This window comes from Calypte anna, chromosome 13 (assembly GCF_003957555.1).
Source record: "Calypte anna isolate BGI_N300 chromosome 13, bCalAnn1_v1.p, whole genome shotgun sequence".
Classification (NCBI taxonomy): Eukaryota; Metazoa; Chordata; class Aves; order Apodiformes; family Trochilidae; genus Calypte; species Calypte anna.
In genome coordinates this window covers 13,283,053-13,309,129 of record NC_044259.1, presented here as the reverse complement: position 1 = coordinate 13,309,129, position 26,077 = coordinate 13,283,053, and the positions used below count along the sequence as shown (strand labels likewise).

Genomic DNA, 26,077 nt, shown 5'->3' with positions numbered 1-26,077 from the left:
ACAAATTGGCTACAAACTGATAGCTATTTCTGAAAACCCATTTATAGACCTTCAGACACTCATACTCCTGTGGCATATCCCTTCATTGTAAAGTCAATTTATAATGATTCCACCAAATTAAATCTTTATTAACAAACTTATTGACTCAGGCTTTGACTATTTGTCCCCCCTTTTAATTAACTGCAGTAATGAGACAAGCAACATTCAATATAACAACTGACCAAACATTTTGTTTAGAACCTGCAGTTTATTTCAAGCAGCTTCACAAAAAAATGAAAGCTGAATTGCTATTTGCTAAATGTCGATTTTCACACTCTGTTAAATCTTTTCTGAAGCTTGTCAAACACAAACCTGTGGTCATTTCTCCCCCCTCTGATCAGATCTATATAAAGCATATAACAGCTTTGCAGTTACTTTTCATTTTTATGCAGAAGAGGTACCATTAGCTGTACCCAGTATATTTCACATAATGGTAAATATTCATAAATTGTACATCTAAAGTGATGCATATGCTGAAGTTGTGGCTTCTTTCACATTCACAATTTATACCAGCAATGCAGTTCTACATCTGCCTTTGTAAGGTCACAGAAATGAGCCAAACTCCTAAAATCCATCCCATTAATATGCACCAGTATGGTACCACTCTCTTTTTAAATGTGCTGGGCTCAAGAGTTAGGAAGGGGTTTCATCATTTACAGCCATTCTCCCAGAGTAGAGGCCCAATTCCTATTTCCATTTGCCATCCCCTGCTCTGCTGCATGGCAGACACAAAGCAAACTTATCTATTCACAAGTGCACATGAACATCCTTGCACAAGCAGCTGTGACCACGCACAGATGTAGGATGTGGCTCCAGTGAGAAGAAATATCTTTTATAGGATCAAAACCACTGGCAATTACTACATTTGATCTAACTTTCCCAACACTTATTACTGCTTGTTAAAGCTGGGATAGCTTAGAGGGATGACAAAAGCTGCTGTCTAGGGCAGAATACTACCACTGCAGAGAATGATAACCAGTGTCTAGTCTGATTTTTGGAATAAACACACATAGAAGTCAGTTGCTTCTAACCTATCTGAACTGAAACATACATTTTAGCAGGACAGACAGATTTTAGTAAGTATCCAGTGATGCAAAGTTCCTCTATATTCCTCCTTCACAGCACTGCTCCTATTTTGACAATTTGGAAAATATTCCTGTGTACAACTTAAAATTTGTAATAGGATAAGCAAAAATTACGTGAAAAATGAACACATCTTCTCTGAAGGAATGCCAAGACAGAGCCAAAAAGAAGCAAGGCTGCTGAGGAAAGGGGCCCAGTGCTCCTCTGTGCACTGAGGAGTTTGGCAGGGACATAGGAGGGATGGGGAGTGTTTGAAGAAGTTAGTTTCAAACCTCTTTTGACAGTCTAGAACTGAAAATCTTGAAGCTATTTGAGATTTCAAACTGATTTATTTCTTTCAAATATGCAAAGGAAAATAGGGTGGGAAGCAGTGCAGAGAATAAAATAAAGGGATTGTGTGGGTTGGCAGAGGAAAGAATGAAGCAGAGGAAGAATGAGACTGGGAAACAAAAAACCACAACTCACTGAAAAAGTGAATACAAAGATGTCTCCAAAGGGACTACTTCATTTCTGAGAATAGGATGTTTTGCAAATTCTAAGCATCAATTTCTCTTCAACTAAAAATAATACTGTTTTTTGTTTATCTTTTGTGTATAATCACTCCTGAGTAACACATACGTTTTAAAGTTAGGCAGCAATCTTTCAAGAGAGATATGCTGGATGATATTTTTCTTAACTAAAAGAGAGACTGAGCCTGGTGGTGGCAATTCTCCATGTATGGGGGATGACCATATTGACCTGAACCCACCTTTGCTTAGGAGAGCCACATCCCTGTCCTGATCCAGCTGGTGGGAACTGGGACCTGTGGAGCACTGCTCCTCTCAGGTGCTTTTCTTCTGATCTCAAGAAGCTGTGACCCCTTCTCTTGGCTCTGCTTGTGCTATTTGGTTTGTGTCACTGTGCTGTCACTAGGATCCATGCTGTAAGTTATTGACTGTTTTAAGGCACAGAAATCTGTTCTCCAGCTCCTTGGACCAATTACAGCAAAACAAGAAAAAGTTCAGCATTTCTTGACTTCCATATGGTTCCTCCCATCTTTCCTCAGGAAATCTATGTTTTAACTGTAATAAACTCCCTTCTAAGGCTTTTTAGCAGATAACAGAGACAATTACAGCTGCTGATGGAAGAGGTCAAATGAGGGAGAAACAAAATGGATTAAAACAATAAGTGAACTGAAAAGCCTTGGTACCACTCAGTGGCATTACCACTTCCAAGAACAGGTTTTTAGCTGAGATTTTAATTTCATTTTATTTTATTTTCATTTCTTAAAGAGAGGTAGGCAGCTAGGAGGATGGGCTTTGTGGTTTAAGCAACAGAATTCAATTTCCAGTCCTGTGATGAACTGTGATGCCTCCATAGAAGCAGTGGGGATGGCACAGCCCAGCCCAAGAGGAATAATTGTCCCCAACTCACCAAAGTCATACAGGCAACCCTTTGCTGCTGATTTCTCCTAGTACCTAAGCCAACTAACTTGAAAATTTTCTCATAGCAGACTGTTACCTCCACTGCAGAGCTTGCCCCTGAGCCATTACCTCCACAAGAAAATTCACCAGATGGTCAGTGGTGGGAATGGCCACAAATACACACAAGTAGCCCCACTGGCTTCCCAAGTTCTGCCCTTAAAAGAAGTCAATAGAGTTACCTTGGGAACGTAACATGGGAAAGCAAATTGGAAATTAAAATCAGCTTTAATTCATCCTTTGCTTGGCCAAACAAAATAAGAATAATGAAGAAAATTTGCAAGAGAGAAAAATAATTGTGGTCATTTTACTGCCTTTGAAAATAACAATACTCAAAGCTCTAAGTTATACATTTTTTTCCACCTGGAATTCTTTGCTTTTTCTGAATTGCCTGCACCCTCATGGTATCTCTTAGCAGCCATATTAACACTATATATTGATTGTCTGATTCGTAGGTAGCAGGAGGGAAAATTCCTGTCCCAGAACACTGAATTCAGTCCTCACTTTGTGGCCCCAAGGAAATTTGTATCACATTCACACACCATGCTGAGGAGCCACGTCCAACTCTGGACCTTCCAGACCGAATCAGCACCATAACCCCCTTGTTAATGTTACCCACAGTCACTGCTGGATAAAGCCACTGGGATAAAACACTGAAATGAGTCAACCTAACAGATCACTTGTTTTGAAACCGAGTATCAAGCCTGTCATTTAGAGCCCAGGGATGTCTATATATCTGTATCATAGAAATACAGCAAACAATTTCCTTCAGAGCAATTTCCTCAGTGGGGAGGAGGTGCTCAAAGCTGAGTACCTCCTGCTCCTCCTTTCCAAGACATGTAAATAATATTCTCAAATTAAGGGCTCAGATTTTTCGAGTGTTTCCTTCGAGTTTTGACAATCAGACTTCAAGGTTGCCCAGATTTGAAAATACAACTTTCCAAGTTGGATCCAAACATTGACCAAGACTTGGTTTAACTTCAAGCAGTATCTGCTGCTGGATCTTCTCACCTAAATGATTTTCATTCTGACAGAGCACAGGACATTAACACTCAAGGGAAGGAACCTATTTCATCCTCAGACTCAGTAAAACATGGACAATGGGATCATGAGTCCCATCACAGGGACCTCTTAATAGAACCTGACTCTGGCAAAACCAGGAGGGAGCAGAAAGACAGCTGCCTCTAACAAAACTTGGAAATTGCAAAAGAATTACTTTTCTGTCCCTCAGACATTATTAAGTTCACTGCAGTTCTTCCCTTCATCTTACTCCAATGATTTCCACCGTCCTCTTTTTTTTCCTGTGCACTGCCATAGAACAAGTCACAAGATACAAACAACATTTGCTGTTACCCTAAAAATAAACATTTGCAATTTTCAGTTTATAGGTGATGACAGTTATGGAGTACCCAGGGCAAAATCACTGAACCCATACAAGCCAGTATAAACACACTGCCACTTCAAAAGGGTCCACACCACTCCATCCCAGCAGGATTTGTGGTGGATGAGGGGTCACCTGCCTCCCTCAGCCTGCTGAGAGCTGAGCTACTCCTTTGGGAATGCCTTCCCAAAGGCATTTTGGGCTGTTTCTGGCAGGGCACAGCTCTGTCAGTGGAGATACGGGGTCCAACGTGGGAGAAGTTTAATCCAGCAATGCTGCCTACACACCTAGGATGCTTCTACAGATAACAGTACATGGACTATCTTTTTCTTCTTTAAAGGGGATCTTTTACAAAGCAGTCACATCCTGACAGTCATGCTGCTTTAACTTTACTGCTCTAGTTAGAGGTATAATGTGGAGAGAGCTTAAAGAGATCTAACTGGACAGGCCTGTGCTAATTGTTCCCACTAGACCTGTGCTCTGTGACCTTGGACATCTACAGAGCCATAAATATGAGCTTCGATTGCTGTTCCCATAGTGACTGACAGGAAGCACACACTTGAGGGTGGACTAGGACTGCTTCAAGCAGGCAAACAGCAACTAGAAATGATTAAGTTCAGAACCTCCGGGGACACTAATGTCACTGCAGGCCAGCCAACCTGGAAGATAAACACTGATGGGCACTGCAAAAATGATTTTTCTATTTGCTTTTCACTGAGAGAGTGAACTAAGCTGTGCTACAGGAACTAGGCTGGGCAAATGAGACTGTGAACTCTTCTGAGGCAAAATTTACCAGTCCTTTCTGTTGCTGGACACGTCAAAGCTACTAAAGGGGACATTTGTTTGTGCATACTCACTGCTGAGGAAGAGGAACACAAGCTCTTCAGCCCAGTTAGACCCATAGAGCAGGCACAGCCGATACACCAAGAACATTTCTACATGGAGCAACACACTATCTGGGAGGCTAAATCATCCCATGCAAAGCTGCCAGGCATAGAAGAAGCTGACCTTACTCCAGTGCCAAAGACAGCTCAGTTATTTGTATAGTGCTCTGCATTGTGCACTGAGGGTTTGGTGTGGAAATGGGAGACCCTTGGCATCCCACTCCGAAAAGGTAATGCACATGGGGAGAGGAACACAGCTTGTTTTGAGACTGACACTCAGCTTTCATTCTCACTGTGCTCTGGGTTGTGCCTACAGAAATAGAATTCAAATAGGTCTAAGCTCTCATATTTCAATATAAGAAATGGTTTCAGGAAAAAAGCAGAGACGAGACACACGCTGGTGGCCTAAGTACATTTAAAAGCAGCTTGGGAATATTTGCATTAGTAGAGTGCACAGCAGAAAAAGCTGAGCTGTGCCAAAGGCAGATTTGCCATAGTGTTTCTGAGCAACTTGCTTAATAGTCTGGTGTGTTGTGCTCCCTGGCTGACTATCCATATGCAACTTCATTAACTCCCTGGCAATCAGAGCTTTACACAGCACAGAAGAATGAAATTTATATGTGGCCAAATCACAGCGATCACTCATAGATCACTCAAAGTTACAACCCTAAAAACACAACAGCCTCACTGTCTCCATGACTATAGTAACTTTTGGAAAGGAAAATAGTTGTTCAGCCAACCAGGATAAATCAGTAATTATTCAAATGGAAAGTAACACTGAATCTACCTGTCTATACACTTTGTACACTATTCTAAGTCTGCAACCCACATACAAGTCATGGTTTAGCAGTCTGGGAGGACCAAAAACCAGAGGACAGAATTACTCTCTATTACCCCTCTCCACCCTCCCAAGGGGAGATAAAGGGGAATAAGGACGAGACTTAGGAGTAGGAAATTAAAACTGGAACAGGTTTACTAGAGCAGGAGAAGGGCAATATCAGCTTGGATAAAGAACAAATATACATATATATAAATATATATATATATATATACACAACCCAATCTTCTTGCTGGCATGGATAGGTGCCTGATGGCTCCTTTTGGCAGGGCTGACTCAGGAGGGGAGTCCACAGCTCTTCCCAGCACCTGATGGGAAGTCTGGAGAGCACGTGGTGAGCTGATGGTAAAGAAGTGCAGGAGACCATCAGTTAAGAAAAGGGAGGGCAAAAAAGAGCAGGGCTTCCAGTCTGTCTGACTTTATAGAGTGTGGGCAGGAAAGGGGAGGAAATATTGACCCCTCTATGTTCCACCCCTTTTGGATCTCTCAGTGGTCCTAAAGACCCTCTTTTTAGGTCCTTGCACTGATACCGAAAATTATTTTGGTCCACTCAAACAATGATGATACATTAATCTCTTCAGACTTTGGTACTGTGGTAACTTTAATCTCAAATGGAAACAGATAAGGCCATAAAAGAACAAGTAGAAGGCATCACTCCCTACTTATGACAAAGAGTACTTTCACATACATGTGTAGGTCTGTTAAAAAAACATGGTAATTCTGACATGTTTTAAAGTCAAGATTACATGGATTTTATGAGAATCATAGAATCATGGAATTGGCTGGGCTGGAAGGGACCTCAGAGATCATCGAGTCCAACCCTTGAACTACCGTTGCGGTTGCTAGACCATGGCACTGAGTGCCACATCCAGTCTCTTTTTAAATATCTCCAGGGACGGAGAATCCACCACTTCCCTGGGCAGTTCATTGGCAAGCCACTGTATTATTCTCATGCAATAACTGCTCATCCCAGTCTCCTCTCTACCCCTCTAGCCTTTCACTGAAAGCAGACCCCATCATTTTTCAAACAGCTGAGTCAGATCTGCAAAGTCTGCACATTCTTATGGTGACCACAAGCATTTAAAGCATCAGCTCTTTTTTCTTTAGGTTTGGTTAGTATTTTTTCTTTTCTTTTTCCTAAACCAAGTACCAACATTTTTTTTTAATGACCCGCTTGTGATCCCCCTGATATTTATACAGTTTGCAGCATCATAATCTGAAAATTCAAGCACTATAAAAAATATTTCAGGTGCTCAAATGTCTTAAGTTACTTTTGGAAATATTACCTAACAATTTTTATTGATTGCTCTTCTTCACTGTTGATCTCTTAGAAAAAGCACTTCTTGAACTGCAGAAAATCACACTTCTAAGAAAAGTTTGCATTTTTCTGACTGCAGCAAACCATATGCAGAGTGGCTGATGGGTCCTGCTGGATAACACATACACTAGCAGCTTCCCAGAATACTTATCCCTGAAAAGAATGAAGCTCTGCAGAAGTGGCCTGGATAGTTCCATAAATCAATGCCACACCGTTAATTCCTGACAGCTTCTAAAAACCAAGGGATGGTCAATTTTAAGGATTGGTGCTACAAAAATCTGCAATTGTTCTGTCAAAGGAGCCATAATCTCCACCTGGGGAACAAGAGAACCATTATATTTAAGTATTAAATGTCTCTGCTCAAGTTTCAGCCTGGCTATTGAGGACTGATTTTGTTATTCATCACTCTGGTTAAAGAGCAGCTAAAAACATTGCTTTTATTTTACGTAAAGGTTTGGGAGCTATTTTTGTTGTGGTTTCTTTTTTTTTTTAATTTTTTTTCCTTCACCCTGGAAAATCCAAACAAAAAAAAGTATTTAATTTGTGTGAAAAACTGTTCAGTCCCATGGGCAGGGTTACCAGTGCTGAAACCCACCATGGGCTTGACTAGGAAAGCCAGACACAAAGGAAATGGTATGAGCTTTGCTTCACTTAGGAACTGAGAACTGGCACCCAGCTAGAGGAAAGCTTTCTCAAATAGATGATTATGAAACTAATGCTCACTTTGGTATTGCACATTTTAACATACTGCATAAGTCAGAGAAACGTTTTAATGTCTATCTGAGCACCCTTGCCTGCAAAAGTCCCATTGCATTGACACCAATTCCCCTTTTAAGTCCCATTAGTTCACAAGGTATGATGCAACATAATTGCAAATGTGCATGTATTTATTAGAGGTTATGGAATAAAATACGTAGGCACCTTGAAATATATTTTAGACTGTGACAGCAGGCAGAGTGACTGAATGGATGTCAGGGTTTACGACAAACTCTAAAAGTGTCTTCATTTAAGAAGGCAGCATCCTTTTTTATTAGGTGCCCCTTTATAGCTTGATTTATTCTTTTCGATCTGTAACTAACCTCTAGACTCATAGATTTAGATTCCTAGTGTGATGTTGCTTGAACACCGTGCACCTCAGAGCTCTGTGAAATGTTCTGAAAAAGTCATTGCTTGGTTCTGACTCACTGTGCAGAACAATGCCAGTGGATGGGGAGATGAAACGATACCCCACTGCTCCACTGAGAACCTATAAAATCAACATATTTAGTGGGTGGTTTAGAAAATTTGTCACACATTAAACAGGAAAGAGCAGGAAGGGGCTAGGAGAGATTTAGTAATCCATTTTCTGCTCTCAACTGTATTGCCCTTGATGGTTTTAATAAGTCCTTTTTTTGCAAATAAGTAGGCATGAACTGATGGTGAGGATAAGGAACTGAGTCTAAGTGAATGACAAATTACTCTCTTAATACAATCAGTTTGACCCCATATGGCAAAACCTGAGCATTTATGGAAGCATGCAGGGTATAAATGGGTCAAGTCCCATGTTAAGGCAGCTGCCAAATCCCAGGGCTGAATTCAGGATCCAGGCTGTTTCTAGATGTGTAGCTCATGCAGAAACACATGAAGTGTGTTTGCAAGAAGGCCTCATTAACTAGGAGCAAATTATACAGACATAATCTAGGGACATAATGTGCTGTATAAGGCCAACATTACCTCATGACCTCATAGAAACTTTTTTTTTTTAACAAAGGGAACTTATTACTTACAGGATGTAGCCATTTAAATGCTAACACCAGAACTGCATTGGTAATCCCACATTACCAAAGTTTCTGCACTTCAAAAAGTATTAGTGGATTAAGCCTATGATCTACACCTACAGGTTTGGATTTGGCAAGGAGCAGAAACTCATCACCCAAGTGTCATGGCACCATCTGGCTGGTACTTGCTTTTTCCACTGTGCTCCAAGCACAGCTTCTTTTGCCCCAGGGGAACAGGAATTCATTATCTGGAGAGGGTTGGTGGCTTTAAGAAAGAAATGGACAGCAATTGGGAAGGCCTTAATTTTTGTATCCTAAAAGGCTCTGTCAGAAATGTCATTTGTAATTAGAAGTGTACAAACCAGATAAAAGCCTGTTAAAGTCAGGTAGTTTTTAACACAGGGAACTCTGGGCTTCAGCTGCTGGCTGAAAGCTCAGGACCTTTTCTCTGTGCTTTCCAGGTGATCCTTCTGGCATCACTTGTGTTTCCAAAATTAAATTCTTCAGGTTTATAAGTGAGGTTCCATCTTTATACAGAGCACATCAGCTGATTCTTGTAAGATACCCTGTTTTTCTAAAAAAGACTTCTCTTGCAATGAGAATTTATTACAAACCATTTCACATGCACACATTTTCAATCATACCTTGTGGGTCATAAGAGAGAGAATTTAATTTCATAAACCTTAGGAAGCAATAATAATCTTTAACCTCTGGCACTGCATGAGAAGATATTGCATAGTTTCTATCAAAATGAACAGCTCTAATAATGTTCCATTATCCATTTGTATGTATTGCTTCTTCATTACAGTGAAGATGCCAAATCCCTAATAGAAAAAATAAAGTGACATTTTACTTCTTTATCTGTCTGTTAAAATGTTAATACTTAAGGAAGTGGCGGGACATCACATTTTTATCATTGCCAAATGGTTCAGCACTAGCAGCATAAACCCTTTGTGTCTTGCTTTTTGCCCTTATTATATCAAATATAAGGAGATTTTCTCTGAGTTCACTGGCAGGAAACATCTTAGAGCAGCACATCCCCTCATTATCCATCCCTCTCAGCTGTTCTCAAACTCACCAGGAGGCCATTTCCCCTTTACTTTACAACCTCTTTTGTGATTCTTGATGGCCTAAGTTTGGGAAAAGCCAAAAGACAACAGCCACAACCTAAAGATAACATGTGAAACACATGTTTACTAGTTCAGCTTCTTCTAAGGACATAATGTCCTTGTGCAACTGAAGTCAAACATGACATTAATTTACCTGCCAGCAAAGCCATATGTATGAATTGATGTGTTCATACCCGCCCCTGCTGATGGATGAAATGGTGTCTGTCAATTTGCCTTTCAAACCAGCAATGCTCCCACCTTTAATACAGCTCTTTCACATGTTTGACCTCAAAAATACTATTGTTTTTTTCAGTGAGCCAACTCAGCTGGGAAACAAAGCAGGGGACTGCCAGCTTCAGAAGTGTCAGCAGATTCTGGAAACGAGACTGTGGTGAACTCCACAGACTTTCAACTTTACTAAGAGAAGAGAAAGAGGAACCACCTGACAGCTTCAGCCTGCACTGCCAGCACATGAAACTTCTGCATTTCCATTTCCTCCCTTCATGGGACATGAGCACCAGGTACAAGGTGGGTCAGCATCCATCTCCAGTCCAGCATTGCTGAGCCAACTGACTATGGGCCCAGAAAGCATAGAACAGCCCACAGTTAATGCTCATACACTAAGAATATATTATTATTATAGATAAATCAGAGACCACGGGACCAACTCTGGGTTGTGCAGAGGTCCCCAAAGAGGGACACAGGTTTGACTGACAATTCATATGTAGAAAGGGGTTCTCACTAACCATGGAGAGGCAGAGCTGAGACCAAAAACCATTCGAATCCAGGGAGTGACATTCCTTTAGCATGAACTCACAACACTATTTGGTTGGAAACTATTACTATTTAAAACAGTGCCACAACTACCCACAGGATAAAGCCATACTGCAAAATTCACAAGAAGAGTAGGACAGCAGCAGACACTGCACATTAAAGAGATAAAATCAATATAGGTCAGGAGGAAACATCAGGTTGGACTTGATGATCTCTGAGGTCCCTTCCAACCCAGTCGATTCTATGATTCTATTATTCTATGATTCTATGATTCTATGATCATAACTACTTCTGTTTGGCTTAGAGAAAACAACTGTATTCCACAAGAAGCATAAATTCAAAATAAAGATTCTGCAGGCAAAATGAATGAATGAATATTTATGTTCTCTTAATAAGTGCACAAAACACTGCTTCCTTAAGAAAGGATCCTATTATAGTCATGGACACATTTTTCTCCTCTCTTTTGTAGGGTTATGCAACAGCTATTGATTAATATCTACAATCAGTGCATTTGTAAAAGGGTCTTAATCAAAGGTGTTTAATCACAGTGGACTTACATAGCTCAAAGTACCTCATTCATGTAAAATAATAAATATTATTGCCTGATGACTAGATGATCTTTCGAGGTCCCTTCCAACCCCTAGGATTCTGTGATTCTGTGATGCCAAACCCTCTGGCATCAGCAGGTGGCAGTAGGAAACAAAACCCTGAGGAACTCCTCACTTGGGCAGGAAAGTGTCTCAAATGTTCTTCCCTGTTTTGCACCAGGTTGATGAGAAGTCTGTGTTAAACACTGGTCCATTCATTGCTGCTGCTCAGCAGGTGAAACCCCAGCTCTGGTTCCCATGCCAGGCTCTGCAGGACTCCTGGGAGCCCCAGAGGACTCCCAGCTCATGTGTTGAGTCTAAACAGGGAGAGTCCTTCCTTAGAAACAGGTACTGAGTGCAGAGCAAGGCAAAGATGTTTATTTTGCCTGCTTTTCTCTTCACTTTGAGTTTTAGAAATGTGAGATGCACAGCCAGAGAAAAATGTAAAATGATAGTGAGAAATACTAAAGAACACTATGTATTTTTCTACCCAGAAGCAAAAATGGTGCTCACTGGATTTCATTCCTCTCATTTCTTTAATATAAAAGCAGAGTTCAAAGCAAAATATCCTTCACTTGTGAGCTATTCAGTCATTCTGAACATGATTACATCCCAAATACACAGTATATGCAATAGGTGGTTATCACTCTGATAGGTGCTTTCCTTGCCACCTTCTGTTTACTTCAGCATTTAATGCTCTATGTCCTTGGTACAAATAGCTCTATCCCAAGTACAAATGTTATGATAAAACAGTAGTTCTGAGTCTCTAACAGAGCATTACAAATACTGCATCCCAGACTAGCACATCTCAGCACAGCATCTCTCAGCTACCCTCCATGACAGCAGCATTAACCACTCTGCTGCAAGGCAAACGTTGTCCAACTCACACTGAAGCAAACACTGTTCTGCCTGCCCCTCTCTCTGGGCAGCCACCTGATGATTGCTTTTAGGACACTTACAGCTGCAGTCAGTCAATAACCTGCAGATCCTCTTACAGTTGGCACCCCAAAAATGGTCCTTAGAGCCTTAGAGCACCTCCTCCCAGAGCACAAGCAGTAACACGTCACTTCAGAACATGGTAACCCTCCTTAATCATTATTAAATTGCCAACCAAAAGCAACATGTCCTATAAACATCTGCATCCTACAAGCTAAAGGGTATTTTGATAATTTTCTGTAAGACCTTCCAAAAATAAACCCCCCAGGGAGCAGACTAACCTACTAGACAGATACATCATGTTAGATGTGGCACCACATCCTTTTAATCATTGCATAGTCAATATTCTGTATTATATGAATAACTAATTAGTTTTTCAACTTATTTCCACAGATGTCATTGTAAAATCTATCTGAGGAATGTCATCTGCACTTAAGAGAAGGACAAGCATTGTAATTATGTATTAAGCCATTTCACCAGTGTGAGTCTGCCATGGAGTGTGAAATGGCTATAATTCACATTTTTAAGACCTTGCATTTATTAGCATCTATTTTCTGCTCAAGGTTAGTGGTGTGCTGCACACACAGTTTAAAATAAAAAAACAAAAAAACCAAACCAAACCAACCAAACAAAAAAACCTACCAACAACAAAAAAAAAACCAAACAAAAAAACCCACCCCTGATATTTTTGTTACTCAAATGGATATACATGCATGTCTGACTGTACAGATTGGTCACACTGACAGGTTTTCTCTCAAGCCCCAGAGGATTTCTGGCTGTTGCACCTTTGTGAATGGCACTCGAAGGTTAGATGAATGTTCTTTCTGATTATAGAGTAAGCAGCATTCTGCTGTTGAAAGCTAATGACAATCCTGGGCACGATGCACCTAGGCAGGATACAGATCTTGTATACAAGAAAGACATTCAATCTGAGATAATAGTCAGGACTGATGATTAATATCTCCCAGGAAAGGGCTTTGTTTGCATTAGTAAACCCCCACAGAATAAATGCAGAAAGAGAATAATAAACCAGGTGGTTGTGTTTTATTCAGGGCCCAGGAAAAGTTAAACTTGTCCCTGTATGGATCCATTGCTTCAGCGTTGATTATGCTGCTGCTTAATTAGATGCAGAGAAGAAAAGTCTTGGGTATCCTCCCACCAACCAAATAAGAGGGATATTTCCTCTGCTATCTCTCCCATAAGCTATGCCATTTGGCAGTCACTTCTTTTGGAAATCTGCCCCCTTACCTCCCTGTTCCCACTCCTCTGTTCTCAATGGAAGTGCCACATTGCTCTGGCACGATCTGCACAGTCTGACACCCACACATTCCTGGAGCACGGGGGAAATGAGAACTTCTGGGAAGAGCCACAGGCCTCACCACAGGCTGCTCAACCACCAGTTCTAACTGCTTTGTCTTTTCTTCCCTAGCTTGAGACAATCTACTATATTACTTCAGCAATACAGTGTATCTGAAACAGCCTTCCTGCTAAGCTCCCCTTCCTGGCAAGCCTGCTTTCACTGTCATTAGCACTTTCTGAAGAGGATCTGCCTGTTTATGGACATCTTATTAGCAGCTCTATGAATAGGGAGGGCCTTGATTTATCCAGCTGGGACAAATGAGCAAAGGTCTGTCAATGCCTCTGCCATTTCCCAGGTGTGTCACCTGAGCCTATTGAAAAGGTTCCCTTTGATTTGGGAGGGCTTGTCTTCAGCAGGCAGCAGTTTTGAAGGTATGGCAACAGGAGGAAAAACTAAAGCAAAGTGTCCATGGCTGTGAAATCAGTGTAAATTCTGCTCTGAGAAAGTCTCATCCAACAGCAAGTGTTTCAGGCAGCCTTAGCTGTCATGGGAAAATTGTTATATCAGATGTGGTCTCCTAGGTTAGAAAATGGAGAGTGATGAGAACCTCTGCCATTCAAAAGAAACTCATCAGAGTCTATTTAAACTCGTTTGAGGTGTAGGAGCCAGGAAACTGTTCTCTCATTTTAGTTGTCAGCTACTAGGTATATGTTGACTTTAGTAGAGACAGTCATATAAATCCAACTGCCAAAACTATTAGGATTGCACTGGTATGACAGAGAAAAGAACTGCATTCTTTCTGATAAATCAATCAGAAAATAACACCAGCTAGATGCAAGGCTACATGGGCTATTTTTCCCTTGCTAACACCTCATGGGAATCCCCAAGTATTTCCTGTAAACTAACCAATGTTTCAGTATCACACACTAGTCCATAAATGACTTCCACTTCTCACCAATTACTTCCTCTTTCATACCATTCATTTTTTGCATTTCCTCCATTTTTTTTTTCTCTTAAACTTTATTAATGTAATGGACTTTAGCCAGAAACATTTGTGTTCATACTCATTGAAAACATCTCCGCTGCCTTGGGAAACATAGCTGTGAGAAACCTTAATTTGGTAAGAATTACTGTTTTGCAAAATGAGTATTGTTACATTAGCTGAGCACTGTATTTAAATTGCTTTTTGTTACAATAGGTCTCACTTGGACTATTTGGATAGCTCACTACTATACACGGTAAGGTAGAATTGCACTAATAAAATCAAGCAGCAAGTACATTTCATCTGCCATTTGGTACTTTCAGTGCTTCATAATTAACTTTGGTCAAAAATTACCCCTTGAAGCCCAAGGGATTAATTCTTCCTTAACTATATTTGTGCAGTACAGGAAAAACAGTCATCCCTTGGTTTCCTGGCCTTGGATGAGCAGTTTACTGCATTTTAAACCTACAATAATTGTGGATGAATTCCAGATGTGTACTTGCCCCTCTCGGAGTGAATTTCATGCTGGCTGATTTCTTTTTATTTAACTCTGGGAACAGAAGTGCCCTGAACCAGATGCCTCTACCCAGCATGACCTGGACCTTGGGGAGGTACTTAAACTAGCTTTGAGCCCAGAGATGGGGATGAATGCTGTAACACAGTGCCCAGCTGGCACACACTCTCCAACCTTCCAGCACTTAGTTTAATAATATTCTCCTATTTTTCTTATACTCGCCCACCAACTTTTTAATCCACTCCCTTCAAATTATTTCCCTTTTCTAACTTTTGTCTCTCACCTCTGAAGAGTGCTGATCTTGTGTTTGTCAGACAACTTCTGTTAGCCTCTTTGGCATATATTTGCCTTTTTGAAGAAGATACACAGAAGAAGGCAGCTGATGTTTACAAATGTCAAGGAGATGTTCTCAAGACAGGGTCTTAACAAGTTGCCTAGGTGCTATTAAAAAACTCCAGTAAGAAAAGGTAATCTTGAATTCAACCATTATAAGCAATCACATTACCATATGTAAAAGACTCCAACCTGCATTAAAGAGTTGATGTAGATGAGTGCAATTTCAGTGTCCAAACAAATCTCCCAATCCTTCCCCTGATCCACTTTGGGAAACTACTGAATGGCAATGCTAGCAGTTCTGAGACTTTGAAAATCATTTGGATTTGTTTGCTTTCCTTTTTACTGTTTTTCACCAGTACAGGACTCAATGAACAACTACCAAAAATTTAAAGAGTCTAAAATTACTTAAGTAAGAATATGGAAGTTTTCACAGAGGTATATCATACAATCTTTCAACCATCTGGTGATTATTAAAGAATTATTAAAGAATTTTCTAAATCCCACACAGGAAACATGAACAGTTAATAACATCCTGTACTAAACAAGACCTTCATGTGCTCTGGCATTCCTACTTCAGCTGAATGGGATAGTTTCAGGACAAACAAGTCTGTCTGCAGCATGGGATTAGCATATAAGGAAAATGCCATGAACATATTGCCACATGAATTTTCTGCATCTAAGCCACGGCAGATGAAAGTGTTTCAGAAAGGGCACTAAGAAAAACCACACCACGTCTGGGCTGCCGAATGGTGACCACTTTGTAAATTAGCTGCTTACTGATTGTGCATTACAGGAAAAACAGAATCCCTTGGTTTCCTGGCTTAGGATGAGGGTTTTACTGCATTAGGCTGTATGAACTGAAGAGTCTTTGTCAGCTCTGTGGAGACAGAAAGTCATTCGAGAACCTGAGGTGTGTCAGTGTCAGTGACATGCAGGTGTGACGAGAGCCCTTTGGGAGAGGGGAGGAAAAGAAGGAAAGAAAGAGATGACTGGCATGATGGTTTGCTGTCTATCCAGCAGGAGAAAGCAGTCTGCCTGTTAAGGGGAGGAGGAAGGGACATCCAGATGGTCTGACTCCCTGTGGTGATGGGAGCACTTGGTCTTCTCTCTTTCTGATAGAGACAGTGGCTGCCTCCTCATTTGGAAGTCTCCTAACGAGAAGGTGGGAGTCAGGATGGTACTGAAAAGAGCAAATGGATAAATCATGTAACTAATAACCACTTGGCCTGGGAGGAGCAAGGGAGGTTGGTGGCATCTGCTGACAGCCTGCAGTCCCTGTGTGTTCACTTTCCCACTTTCCAAGAACTTCAGCCTGAGGAGGAAAAAAAGTTTGGGCTATTTGTTTCAGAAGAAGGTCTTTTAGAGCCAAGCCAGCTATTAAGTGCCTGTTTACAATGCTGCTTTCCTAGCAATATACAACAGCTTAGGACTCAGGCTGACATCTCATTCAGTCCCATTTCACTGCAATATCTTTTCAAATAAGCCAAAAGGACACCTTATGCACACACATAGCTATCAAAACAAGACAGTGCCAAAAAGTGTCCCCCTAGAGTAAAATTATTTCCTCTATGAACTCTGTACTACACCCAAAAGGCACTATTTTACCTATGAAACACTCAGTGTCCCAACATGTAGGGAGGGAGATGAGTGAGTTCATTGGTTGGAGAGAAACAGCTTTTTTTTTGAGAAACCTTGCTTTCTCAGCACAGTGCTGCCACTGGCTCTTTATCTCTGGTGATGGAAAAACCATTTATTTTTGTCAAGATAAAATTTTCAGATGTACACACAGTGTTTTAGGACCCCGTGGAACTTACTCGAAGTAAGTCCCATTCAATTATTTTCTCTCTCAAAAACAAACAAACAAAACCCCCCCAAAAAGGGGAAAAACCCCCCAAATCCACAATATTTTTACAGGATGTTTTTTATCCAGTCCACTAATTTCAAAACAAGTCAGTTATCTAACAGCTCTCCATACAAAACAAGTGAAGTAACAACATGAATTCAAATCAGATCATATATACTGATTCAGGGGCTTATTTAAAAAGATACCCCTTGCATGGATACTGCCATTAATTCATTTCAATTTAATTTAGTGTCATTATTTTCAGAGCAGAAGCATACTTAATCAGATTAAGGCCATTTTAAGTACCCTCTAGTAAGGTGCTCTACAATCCTTTGGATTTAATTCCCCTCTGATGTTTATAAAACTCCTAAGTAACCACAAATTTGGACCTAAATCTTGCATCTCTTTTGTGTTACTGAAAATGGGACTTGGATGCTATTGGGTATTTTAACCATGATCTTCCCCTTTTTTTTTTTTTTAAAATAGCATCAGCAAACATGGGCTCTGCCAGAAAGACTTTTTCACCTGAACCTCCTCTACAAATCCACCCCCCTGATGAATGCTTTGTTTGTTTGTTCTGCCCAGAGAAACAGAAGGGGCCTGTGCTTTGCACCACTGTCCCTTACCCTCCTGGGCTCATTCCACCACAGCAGACCCTGAAGAATAAGTTGCCTCTTTTTAAAAGGAAGTACAACAATATAGGTCTGATATATGATCCCCAGAGTGCAAAATGTGAATAATTAGTTTTTCCAAAGAGAAAAGGAAAGATATAGACCCGAAGGAAGGCAGCCAGGACATTCTTCATCTTCCATGGTGATCTAGCAGTATTAGAGCAGAGAGCATAAATGCAGAGAGGTCTTCTCCCACCTCAGTGCATCTGTGGTGAATCTGTGGTTTCCAGGAAAGGACAGTTTGCAACCCAAGACCTAGGGACAAGATGTCCTTCTAGAGATTTTTTTCATCTTTTCTCTCTCTGTCTCTCTTTTTCTAAGGAAGGATGATTAAAATATTGATGGCAAACCTCCACAGCTTTCTTGGTCAGATGATTCAGGCAACAATTGCTCAGACCATATGAGGTGTAATTTATTAGGCCACTCTTTCAGAGACTACTCATCCAAACTAACCTGTAGTACCACAGGTTTGGTTTTGTTGTTCTTGTTGTTGTTGTTTTGGTTTTTTAAAGAAATATAATCCCCAGCATTAGCTTGAGGGTAAAACTGATTCTCAGGAGCTTTAGTGGTTATTCAAACCTTGCAGATTACTGTCAGCAAGTGGCATCTCTGTGAGTGTCAGCAGCTACATGCATGCACACCTAGACCCTGTGTAGGTCAGGGAGGGTTTACATTTCTGCAGTACAGATCATGTTGGAGAACATTACCTTTTTAACTGCTGCTATTCCCTGTGGTTCACCATGGACTCCAGTACCCCCCTGCACAACCAGAAAAAGGTTTCCCTATTTTGGTTTTTCAAATGCTGAGCCCAGCATACACAGAGCATGTTACAGAGGAGAAAAGATACTCCCATGACCCTGTGATTGCCTTCAGTCAGTCAGTCAGATGCCTTGGTCATATAAGATGTAAAGATGGCAGGTCCCTTCTCTCCTGTGGCATCCTCTGAGTGATGCCTTCCAAAGTGAATCCCCAAGCTTTTATGCAAAAGCAGAAAAGATGCCCAGCAGTATGCACAACTTCAACAAGGTGCCACTGAGTTACAGTTAAACCATATTTCAAAGTTTACCTTAGTTCCTTGAAGGGGTCTGCCCTGACACTGGGAGTTTCTATAGATTTAGGGAACACTGTGCCTTCTGCTCCTGAAATCACAAAACAAAACAGAAGACAAATTGTAATCAATATAAGCTGTTATCAGGGGGTGATTGTCAAATCATACTTAGGTGCAATTTAATCCACTGCCTGATCCCATTTCTGTCTTGCACACATCTCTTCTGTCCCCAGGAAAAGCCAGACCCTGATAATCTGAAATTGGTTACTTTGATTACAACTGGGCTTTGCCTGTAAATGGCATTTCTGTCTGTAAAAGCAGCTGCTTGCACCACAGCTGTGAGAAGCATCACTCATTAGCAAACCTGGCTGCATGTCATGGTATTATTTCTTTTGCTGGGCTGTGAGTGATACTCGAAGGAGAAGACCAAAGTTTAGCTTGATCACTGTAAATATCTCCTGGGACAGACTGTGCCTGGGGAAAAAGAGAGACGTGTCCACCTGGTTAAATGCAGCACAAGCAGGGATCAGGAGCCTGCTCTAGTCCCAGCCCAGCCACCAGCTCAACATCTGACCCAGAAGTCATAGAATTGTTGCTATTGGAAAAGAACTTTAAGATCATCAAGTCCAACTGGTAAGTCATTTAACTTCTGCTCATTTCCCCCTTCTCTTAGAGATTGTGGGGAAGGCAGAACTATCCCAATTTACTGAGTGGTTTTAGATTGTGAGCTGGAAATGGCTAGACAATATGAACAGCTTTCCTAAGTTTCAGACCTAGTTATCCTCTTCCATGGCCATCTGCACAGCCCATTTTGGGTCATTTCACCCAGCCATCCCCCCATTCTGTCTGTAGTTTGTGACCAAGCCATGCTGTGTCTCTCTAGAAAGATGTGCTCTCTCCATATCATCATTTCAAGCCAAAGGCAGCCCATGCCATCCTCTGGGAAGCCTTTCCACTAAATGTTCTAATTTTAAAACATGCATCTAATCTGAATTGGTCTCTCACCTCAGCTTTCAGCCACTAAATCTACTTGTGTCCTCATGTGCCAGCCAATAGACCCGGCATGAGCAGACTCTGCATCTCATGCAGACAGTTGCCAATGGTGACCTAACTACTTCAACCTTCTCTGATTTTTTGCAAAGTTACAGCTTTCTGAATCATTCGCTGTGAAACAGATTTTTCTGGACTTCTCATTGTTCTTTTCTGAACCCATTCCACTTTTAAAATACCCTGTGGGACACAGAAGTCCTCATGTGCTGCCACTGACTCTCTATGCTGCAGAAAGTCACGTTCTCACTCCCACTGAAACTTCCAATTAAAACACAGCTCAGAATGGTACAAACTGCCTTACACACAGCAGCACACTAGAAATGAATGTTCATGTTCTCTAGCATATAGCTGCCTTCCCAGTGAGCAAGTATGACCTATATTCCTAAATTTAGGCCAGTGGTCTTGTGTTCAGACACACTGTGAACAATTTGTTCATTATCTGTAGCCACGACAGCCAGTTCAGTGTCAGTGTTGCAAACAGCACCAGTGGCACTTCTTTATTTCCTTAATTTTCCTTTTGACTTTTCCTTAATCTTTTCTTTTGGTGCAAACTACAGAGCCTTATGAGGCTTTTTGTATATATTGTTTGAGATGTCTCTTGACTCATGCTATTGTAATTGTCACATACATGCAGTCTAGAAGTCACCACTATGGAACAAAAAAATGTTCAGAGATGAACAGAAAACATATTAATACAAGATCCTGCTGTAACTTCTGCTGTAGTGAGAAACACCTGTGGTTTAAAAAGAATATCCTTTCTTTGCATTGAAATAAATTAACTAAGCTGTCCCACTGTGTCAAAGCAAAAAAAATCAGAATGAAAATAAGTACTCTAACATTCATTAAAGAACCAGCTCCTTTTTAACCTAGAGAAAAACAGTAATCTCAAAGATGATTAAAGTAGGCTAAAGTTTTAAGTTTTATACTTGGGAATTGAAATTGATCCTATGGCACAATACAGATATTTAGCTCTTAACTTCACTATCAACCTTCATCGTTATACGTTGTCAAAAACAGCTGTAACTTGCCAGCCATGAAGGTTATCACTAGAATCATTCCTAGATCTGTACTCTCTCAACAGTTTCTAAATGATTTAAGCTTCTATTTATCCACACAATTGCCTTGGCTACTAGCTTTGCTATGAAGATGAAGCTTGCACATATCTGCATAATAAAACATAGATTTTCAAGTGGAGAAAGATGAGGAAGTGCAGCTGGAGAAGTGTGCAAAGATATGTTTGTACCTTTCCCACCTGTATTACTTAAATTGTGACTTTTTAAACACATTAAGTCAGCTGCTTAAATAACGCAAAGCCCAAAATAATGATCAGTACATAACCAGAAATATCTGGAGAATAAAGAGAAACTTTAGTGTATCTCTAACAACTTGGGGTTTTCCAGCTTTTCATTATTTAATTTAAATGCAGGGAGCAACTTTGGAAATAAATCCAATGAAGATTCTAATGTAGTCATTTCATCAAGGCTGAAAAGAAGAAAGCCTGCTATTCCTGACCTCTATATCCTTGTTTTCCTTTCCCTACATGCAGCTCTTGAACCCTCTGTTCCTGTCTTTATTGCCAGATCCATGGAAGAGCCCCTTATACACTGGGAACAGGAATAAGATTTGCAAGTCCTTTTGATAGGAATTAGAAGCAAACACCAGTTGCCTTAATGAGGCTTCCTCCCTTGGCAGTATAATTTCTTATTATTCTGTTTTAAGAACATGAGACCTCCCAGAGGGCCACCTGTCCCTGTCACAGAGTAGGACACCAAGCCATGAGGGGGTGCCTAGGGACCAGGACTGAGGAATCCCTGCCTTGACTCTGGCTGTCAGCAGCTGAGGGACTTGTTGAGATGTCTGTGTCATCCAGCCACTGGAGGGACACTGGTGAGTTTTTCTCACCTTGCATAGTTATGACTTTAAGGGTCCCTATTTCTGTAGCAGGGGGCTCACAGGTGAATTAAATACTCTGGAAAAATTCTTCCCTTCGTTTCAACCTGCTGCCTGACAATTTCACTATATACCTGATCTGCCTTGAACTGTCAAAAATATTAAATAACCACCCTTTTTGTACTGTGCTAATAGAAATTAGCACTTCAAAAGTGTCTGCTCCCACCAACCCTCTCTTTGCTATGCTGAAGTTTTCTGTCTCTGCCTGTGGGATCAGCAGCTCCTGCAGTGCCTCCCAATGGAAACAATTGCCTTGGATAGATTCAACTATACTGAACATTTCTGTCAAAGTCTGGCTTTTGGCCACCATGGAAGTCCCCATCCAGGCTGTGAGAGCATCAGTGTTGGATGGTGTTGAAAGTGGAGGCATTAGGCTGGAGAAAGTGACCTCACTTTGTGTTTTTACTAATGGCTTTGGCAAAAACAGAAGGAAAGTTTGAGGGAAATGTGTTGTTGACACTGAACTAGACTATTCTGGCTCTGCAGAGGGGAACTGGGATGTCATGGAGAACCAAATGTTCAATCTCAGGGAGTAGAAGAAGAGTAAGAAGGTAAAATTGAAACATATGAAACCCAAGGTCATGTACTTAAAAAGCAGTAAAAGTTTATTCTCCATGTGGGATACTGCCAGTATGGAAACACCCTTAGATAAAGGCTGAGCAATGGAACAGGACTAAAGGAAAGGCAAACATGACATAAACTGAAAGGCAATAAGCAAGTCTAACAGGAAAAAAAATATCACATAATTTTAAGAATTATCAATGAATCCTTGAACTACTATGTAGCTCCCAGCACCTCCCCAGTGAGGAAAGCATACAGAGAGGAAATATTGTCACGCCTGCACAAACAGAAAAACTTCTTTTGTATCCTACAACAGAAGGAGTTTGGGTTTTTTTTAGATTATCTGAAGATGACCAGGGAAGGATACAAATGCAGTGTATAAACATATTAGGAGGACAAATCACGTACAGGGAAAAGAACTACTGGCTCTAGGCCAGAGAGACTGGCAATAAACTGGTTCCAAATATATTTATGAAGAAAGGGAAGTGTTTTGTAGCCACAAGTGGAGGAAAAAATAGGAGCAGATTTTCAGATAGATGGGACAGACAATCTAACAGATTTGGCAAACTCGTAACTTAGATATGGTGTCTCAAAACCAGGGAACAAGATTTGCAGAACCAGGAAGTGCTTCCAAGTTTTGTGCTACCCTGGTCTTATTTTCACTGCCTTCTACCTGAGGAATGTCAGGCTGTGGCAACTGCTATTAATGCCCAGCTCCAACAGTTCAAGAATCAGCTGCTACAATCTCCCTTCTCTGTCAAAGCTACTATATCCCTCTTTCCCCTTTAATAAGTATAAAGCAAATGTAAATAAAATTATTATTGTATAGCACAACTTCTTCTTTGTGAATTATCTGTTATTTAAACATTTTTTATCTACCATGAAAAATGCATAATACAAAATTTCTGTATCATTGCAAAGTACTGAAAATATTTTTTTTCATCTTATGAGACTCTGCTGCTGCTAAGGGTAACTTACCCAAAGACAGGGAGTAGAGCAACATAATTTGTATGTAAGCATACTGTACTGAACATCCCTAGGCAATGCTTTATTCTTTCTCACAGTATTATATCACAGCAACTTCTATTAAAAGCCATACCTACTGATTCCTTCTTCTGACACTGTGTAATTTACCACAGATAGATGTTCATAAACAGTTTGACTGAAAAATCCATAAAGCCATTTCAGCTTTATTTTAAGTTTCATTTAATGTCCCACAAAAATGATTCCATCAATGTGTTGCCATTAGATGGTTCTCTCCCCAGTAACTTAATTCCACAAAATCGGTCAAGAACTTACAAAGCATATGACAGGACCTACCTAAAGTGTTTCAAATCACCATAAGGATTCACTTGGAGAGTGTTTGAATTTTGGGGTTTTTTGGTTTTTTGTTTGTTTGTTGTTTTGTTTTGGTTTTTCCCTTGAGTGAACAAGGTGTAGAGACACAAATATAAAAGAGCCTTGTATGTGGTTCACTTCATGAAAGAACAAAAATCACAAGTCCAATGGTAATGGAACACTTAAGTTTCAATTTCAAGGTTTGGGGATTGTTTGTTTGTTTTTCTTCTTTCATTTGAGACTCAAAAGACACTGCATGAGAACAGGGCTGCCAAATAAGAGTTTGCATTTTCTCTGGCACTTGAGTTTTTTTTATTAGCCTACTGCCACATCCAGAAGATAAGCCTGGTTGTGGTTTGGACCACTGAAAGTGAGTGGCTGGAGCAACATCCAGGTTCTGGACCTCTTCTTACCTCCCTCTTCTTATTCTGCAGCCACCAGAGGAGCCTCCAGTGCCACAGGCCTGTTGCACCCTATGAACAGCTCCAGGTCTGGCACAAGAAGGCACTTTTCTTCCCTGCTGCAGAACACATTTCTGGCACAGCAATCTCTCTTCACAGTTTCCAACATAGAAACAATAGAAAAGAGCCACTGGGCTGGACTTTTGGCAATCATCTTGCTCTACAACATGAAGGCAAGACAAAGCAAAACCAAGGTGGCTTTTTATCCCAGCTTTGCATTGAAACAAAGCAGAAGCAGTCTCCTGCTGCAGACAGGCTTTTGAAGCACTGTCCCTCTTCATCCAAAAGTAGAGTTGGTTGTTTAATCTCATGAGTTTTGTGAGAAAAGATTAGGAGATTACTAACACACCACCACAGCAAAGGCTCTGGTCTGAGCTCAACACTGGCTGAATGCCAGCAGCTCCATAGGGGAGGAAGGAGATACAAACGCCCCAAGAAGGAAGCAAATCACAGCTGGAATGTGCATCCCCTTAACCAGAAACAAATCCAGTCAGAGGAAAGTGGGAATCATCAATTCAGCTTTGCAAGCTGCCTCTTTCTTTCCTCATGTGCTGCAAAACTACCCAAGCTCCATGACACTGTCCTGGCACCTTCCCTGGTGCCAAGACATGGGGCATCCCTGCTGCCTCTGCCCAGAATTTGGCTCCAGCTATCATGGCAAGACACTGATCACATCCTGTTCTGTCTGCACAAAACTTGCTCTAGGCTTCTACTGCTACAGCTGGGAATGACAGAAGAAGAGCTCAAATGCAATGCAATGAGAAGTATTTTTAGACTAAAGATTGATGCTCCTGCTGTCGAGGGTAGGTGGCAATCAGCTGAACAACACTTGGGGGTGAGCAGAACACCAAGAGAGAAATCAGGTTTCTGCTGAGGTGCAGATGCACCTGGCTCCTCATTTCTCACTTTCCTTTTTGTTTTCTTTCTAGATGACATGTTTCTGTCCCACTCTGTGTTCTTCTAGTAATAGCTTGAGACACACAGCACACCTTTAGCATTGCAGATCAGTGCTGTATAATGAAATTGGGGTCTCAGAGCCCTGTCACAGACTTTGTGATTAAGTTGACTTAAGTGTACCTTCTCTTTAGCCTTCTGCCTTACTGCAGTACTGCACAAATGAAGGGAGAAGGGGAGGGCTTTGCTGTTTTTTCTAGCTAAAGTCAAGAGGCAATGCAGAGCATAGTGGTGATCTCCATAAACTACCTCTACTCCTGCTATTATTGATTGGGACATATTCAGCAATTTGTTCATGAAAACACCTGTCTGACAAGTCAGACCTGTAGATCTCATCAGGGTAATATGTGACAGTCTCAGAAAGGTGTCTGTGCAAATAGATGTTCTGGAAGTAAATCCAATACAATATAGGTAGAAATGATTTGTGCCCATTCCTTTTAAGACCTAGCTTTAAAAGCCTTATTCATCCTTAATTTATGTTTTTAAATGGATGAACATAGTAATTGCTGCTGCTCCCCTTGAATCCCATCAAATCAGAAATCAATAAGAGCTCCATTTCAGGGAGCAACAATAATAGCCTGGCTGGGTTATGTTGGTGCACTGAACAAAAGCCATAAAGCTTCATTCATGTTTCTTTCTAGGATACTACAAAACCAGCTCGTTGCAAAGGTCTGCCTGCCTGCCTGCCTTTGATGTCTAAGTGTCAGGGAGTTTTTGCTTTAAGGGCAATCTATGTAATGAAATGATGTGGAGCATCAACAAGGGTGTTTATAATAAAACTGAAATAATTTATTTAAACTTTTAAAATATTTTTCTTGGCACTACAAGAACATGGGGAGCCAATGCAACCCTTAGGCACTGGGCTGCAGTTGAATTAGGCCAGATGGAAGCTCCCTGTGTCTC

The 26,077-nt window shown here is 40.9% G+C and overlaps 1 protein-coding gene across 8 annotated transcripts in view; it reads right to left on the bottom strand.

The window, feature by feature from the left end:
* Positions 1-26,077, bottom strand: part of SGCD (sarcoglycan delta) — a 309,746-nt gene that overhangs the window by 20,167 nt on the left and 263,502 nt on the right. For all 8 annotated transcript variants that reach the window (XM_030458786.1, XM_030458785.1, XM_030458784.1 and 5 more), the window contains one exon: positions 18,879-18,951. In XM_030458786.1, coding sequence (XP_030314646.1) covers positions 18,879-18,951 — 73 coding nt within the window. The remainder of the gene's footprint in view (positions 1-18,878; positions 18,952-26,077) is intronic.